The sequence below is a fragment of the Carlito syrichta genome, unplaced genomic scaffold, assembly GCF_000164805.1.
Source record: "Carlito syrichta isolate Samal-C Ts95f unplaced genomic scaffold, Tarsius_syrichta-2.0.1 Scaffold315967, whole genome shotgun sequence".
In the NCBI taxonomy this organism is placed as follows: Eukaryota; Metazoa; Chordata; class Mammalia; order Primates; family Tarsiidae; genus Carlito; species Carlito syrichta.
This window is the reverse complement of record NW_007260063.1, coordinates 89,971-94,999: the sequence shown is the minus strand read 5'-3', so window position 1 is coordinate 94,999 and position 5,029 is coordinate 89,971. Positions and strand designations below refer to the sequence as shown.

Here is a 5,029-nt window from a genome sequence, read left to right as displayed (position 1 = left end):
GGGAAGGAGAGGGGGAGAGAGAGAGAAACGGGGAAAGAGAGAGAGAAATCCTACTTCATGTGCCCTCAAATATCTTCTTGTCTAAAACTGAACTCACTCTGTTCTCTCCAAAATTGATTCTTGGAAGTTCCCTATTTTACCACCATTCTCCAGAAACCTCAGGATAAAAAGCATGAAATCTTTTTTAGATTTATTTATTTACTTTGTTTTCATTTAATAGAGACAAGATCTCACTATGTTGTCCAGTTGGTCTCCAACTCCTGGTCTCGAGTGATCCTCCTGCCTTAGCCTCCAAATGGCTGAGATTGCAGATGTGAGCCACCGTGCCAACCAGAAAGCATGGAATCTCAGTTAACTTATCCTCATAACGTATCAAGTCTATTACCAAATCCAGATGATATTCCTTTTTGTCTCTAATTAGTTCCTTTTGTCCAATGTTACCATAACAATCTCCCTGATACAGCATGTTCATATCTTTGTCCTCTCTAATCCAGGCCAATACTTCTCACTCAACACACATCATGATCACTTGGGGACTTCTTTCAAATACTTATAACTGAGCCCCACTCCCATCCCTATGCTTTGGTCAAAAGATCTGGAAAGGAGCCGGGAGTGGTGGCCTATAATTCCAGCACTGTGGCAAGAAGAGGCAAGAAGATTGCCTGAGTCTAGGGTTTGAGTCCCACCTGAGCAACTCAGTGAGACCTTGTCTCTACAATAAATCAAAAAATTAGCTAGGCATGGTGGCACACCATGTGGTTCCAGCTACTTGGAAGGCTGAAGCAGAAAGATCACCTGAGCCCAGCACATTGAGGCTGCAGTGGCCGTGAGTGTGCCACTGCACTTCAGCCTGAGCAACAGAGTGAGACTCCGACTCAAAAAAAAAAAAAAGAGAAATATGTTTTAAGGTGATTAATATGCTAATTGCCCTAATTTGATCATTACACATTTTATACATGCCTCAAAGCATCACACTGTACCCCGTACACATATGTAATTATATACCCATTAAAAATAAAGTAAAACTTTTTTTCAAATTACAGAAAACAAATGGAAACACCAATCATCAAAAAACATTCAGGCCACTGTTTTGTTAAGCGCTGGCCAGTCCACATGGTTCTTTGAGCTGTGGGTGCCACGTTTCCTACCTTTGGCCCCCTCCCCTACCTTGGGGAGGTGAATCTCCTCTCTCTCTCTAATTTACTTTCTAAATAAACTACCTTTTCCAATAAAAAATAGACAACAAAACTTCAGTTTTCCCATTTACAAATAAAAATCATTTTAATTCTTTAAAACATCTATTCTACATCTGTATTTAACTTTAGGGAAAGTAAAAAGTCTCTTATCTTCAAGTTCTTTACCTTTATAAGGCCTACAAAAGTAGTCAGACTCTACAAACTGTAAGAGCACAAACTTGAAAGCTAAATGTCGATCAAAAAAGTTTTAATTAAAAATGAAATGAAATAAAGGTAATTACACTACTTCCTAAGATAGCTATAAAGATTCAATCAAGCAATCTGAGCAACATAATGGGCAAAGCAAATATTCAAGAAATGCTAGCATTATCAGATTCTGTTACAAGCAACCCACGCCTATGATGGTATGCAGCCAATGCCAATGGTATACAGCTTCTAAGATGCTATCCAAATGACCCCTGCCTCCTATTACTACCCTTGTAATTCTTTCTGGAGTGTGGGCTGGATGTATTGACACGCATCTAACAAAAAGAATATGGCAAAAATGACAGGATGTCACTACCATGATTAAGTTATAAAAGGCTGATTTCTATCTTTTCATACTCTCCCTAAATGGCTTTTGGTTTCTTCTCTGTGAAGAAACCACCATGCTGTCAGCTGCTGTATGAAGAGGCCCACGTGGAAGTAAAGGAAGCTTCTAGCCAACAGTCAGGAAAGACCTGAGACTCTCAGTCCAACAGTCAATGAGGAAGGAAATTCTGCAGATACCAAGCCTTGAGATGTCAAAGAGCCTTGAGATGACTGCAGCCCAGGCAAACACCTGAGTGCAGCCTTGTAAGAAATACTGAGCCGGAGGACCCAGCTAAGCTGTACCAAGAATCCTGACTCACAGAAACTGTAAGAATAGCTGTTGCTTTTGGAGTAATGTGTTATACAGCAATAGGTAAATAATACAATGTCTAACATATAACACCAATAATATACTCCAGAAAAGTTTTTTTGGACTAAAAATGAAGACTGGTAAATTATAAAACAAAGCACAAAGGAATAAACCTAAACAAAATCATATCCCAGTCCATACCTGTCCTCCTCTTGCCAGCATGCTAACCCATATAGTACTGGTGGGGCGGGAAGAATTCTCCAGACATGATCTACACTCTCCTGTGTAAGCATATTTAGAATCCTTTTTGGCAAACACATAGACCGTGTTTGTTGCCATTTTCTCTTGAGCAATCAGAACCTGTATGGACAATAAGAAGGTTACAGCCATAAAACCCAAGAGGTCTTCAAAACAGAAAGAAGAGTTAAATTTGCATCTTAATTAGCCTAATCATATGGTCTAACTGAAACATTATCCTTGAACTTTCCAAATTCATTCAGCATAAATGCTTCATAGAAATATATAAGCTCCAACAACTGACCAAATTTCTAACGTGTATTATATACAGCTAAATAAAACTGTGGCTGACATGCCCTAAATAATTCAACTACCACTTTCAGGTTGTCCTGTATAAAAATCTATTTTTTAATTTCAATTTTAATAATTTTACTTTTGCTATCATTTTGTACTTTTAAAAATAATGTTACTATACCTTTTCTGATCCATTAATAATGAAATAGCCACCGGGATCCAAAGGGCATTCATTTAACTCACAAAGATCACGATCCGTTAAGCCATTCAATAGGCAATAAGTTGACCGCAACATAATTGGAATTTTTCCGATAAAAGTTTTCTGATGCTGAGTCTGAAGCTGTTCTTCACCTTCTTTAATGACTGTTTTTGTTATATCAACGTAAAGTGGAGCAGAATATCTTTGAAAATAAAAGTAGACCACAGTTAAGCAATAGTAGAGTATTTACTAAAACATAAATCCTCAACTGGTTAAAATTACATCTTCTGAATTCTATGTTACTATCAGCTGCTGACTAGGAAAAACTTCCTTACGTGAGATTTCTTAATCTGGCTTCATTTGGCATCATTGGTGAAGGAGCACCATCTCGTTCCCAATGGGTAGGCTTGGAGAGGTAAATTTGTTCAAACTTCAGCAAATATCTTGGCTTGAATTAAACAGAAACATGAAAAAGATAAAAGTTTTTCCATAAAAGTTTTAGTGATTCCATTGTAACTGACATTAACTTTTTCTCTTTTTCTGGCAAATTTTAATTTATACTTTTTTTTTGAGTCAGAGTCTCACTCTGTACATTAACATTTTAAGCAGAAGCAGCTCTAAAACTGGCAAAATTAACCCATTTTACTGACATGAGAACTTTCCAAAGTCAACTTCTGTACTGCATAAATGTCAAGTTTTATATCTCACTCTGTCGCCCAGACTGGAGTGCAGTGGATGCTCCCGGCCACCGCAGCCTCGACCTGCTGGGCTCCGGCCATCCTTCCACCTCAGCCTTCCGAGTAGCCGGAATTACAGGTATGCGCTACCACGCCCAGCTGATTTTTTGATTTATTGCAGAGATGAGGTCTCGCTGCCCAGGCGGGTCTCGAACCCGCGGGCTCAGGCAATCCACTGACCTCAGCATCCCAAAGGTGCGGGATTACAGGCTGAGCCACTGAGCCCGGCTTCAAGTTTTATATCTAATTGCTTTTTTCTTTTCCTCCCTTTTATAAAAAAATTTTTTCACATCAGATGGGTAATGTCCTGATGCTGAACAAGATTTTGAGAGAGGTACATCTCACACATGACCGTAAAAACCTAATCATTAAGTTTATTAACTATAAAAAGAACTGTTAATTGCTTTCTTCAGGCAGAAGACAAAAACAGACTTAATATACCACAAGTAGGGACGAATGCAGTGGCTCAAGTCTATAATTCTGGCACTTTGGGAGGCCAAGGTGAGAGAACTGCCTGAGCACAGGGGTTCGACATCAACCTTGGCAACTTGGTGAAATCTCATCTCTACAATAAATCAAAAAAACAAGCCGGGCATGGTAGCACACTCCTGTATTTCCAGTTACTTGTAAGGCTGAGGTGGAAGAACCACCTGAGCCCAGCAGGTCAAGGCTCTGGTGGCCATGAGCATGCCAATGCACACCAGCCTGGGCAACAGAGTGAGACTGACTCAAAACAATAAAAAATAAAAAACACCTACCAAAAACCAGATAAACCAAAATTACATACTGATTAGCTGTGGTCCCCATCCTACCCTCAAGTTAAAGACACAAGTATTTTCTTGCTGAAATGCCCAAGGATCTTTATCCTTTCCAAAAAGTCCTGCCTGTCCCTCAGTCAGCTTAAGTCTCTCCCATTTTTTTCCACTAAGCTCTGACACCCAAGCTTTGAAGATCTCTTCCTCCTGCAGTATTTATAGTACTGGCACTTTGAATTTACTGTTTTATTGTTATGGCTCTTGTTATGCAAAGACTATGAAGAAAAAATTACCCAAGGATGTAACATGGCACTTTATGTCCCCTTTTCCAGCACAGACCCAGAAGAGCCAATTACTTTTGTTCTTAATAGCAAAATTTCAGCCAGACATGGTGGCTCACACCTGTATTCTCAGCACTTTGGGAGGCAGAGAAAAGAGAACCGCCTGAGCCCAGGGGTTCAAGACCAGCCTGGGCAACTTGGCAAGACCTCGTCTCTACAATAAATCAAAACCATGCCGGGCTCAGTGGCTCAGCCTGTAATCCCGCACCTTTGGGAGGCTGAGGTGAGTGGATTGCCTGAGCCCACGGGTTCGAGACCCGCCTGGGCAACTTGGCGAGACCTCATCTCTACAATAAAAAAACTAGCCAGGTGTGGTAGCGCACGCCTGTAGTTCCAGCTACTTGGAAGGCTGAGGCGGGAGGATCACCGGAGCCCAGTAGGTCGAGGCTG

General features: G+C 40.4%; 1 protein-coding gene across 2 annotated transcripts in view; it reads right to left on the bottom strand.

Moving 5' to 3' along the window:
- Positions 1–5,029, bottom strand: part of POLR2B (RNA polymerase II subunit B) — a 48,495-nt gene that overhangs the window by 29,341 nt on the left and 14,125 nt on the right. For both annotated transcript variants that reach the window (XM_008073625.2, XM_021706747.1), the window contains 3 exons: positions 3,142–3,254; positions 2,789–3,008; positions 2,278–2,436 (listed from right to left, as the gene is read on the bottom strand). In XM_008073625.2, coding sequence (XP_008071816.1) covers positions 2,278–2,436; positions 2,789–3,008; positions 3,142–3,254 — 492 coding nt within the window. The remainder of the gene's footprint in view (positions 1–2,277; positions 2,437–2,788; positions 3,009–3,141; positions 3,255–5,029) is intronic.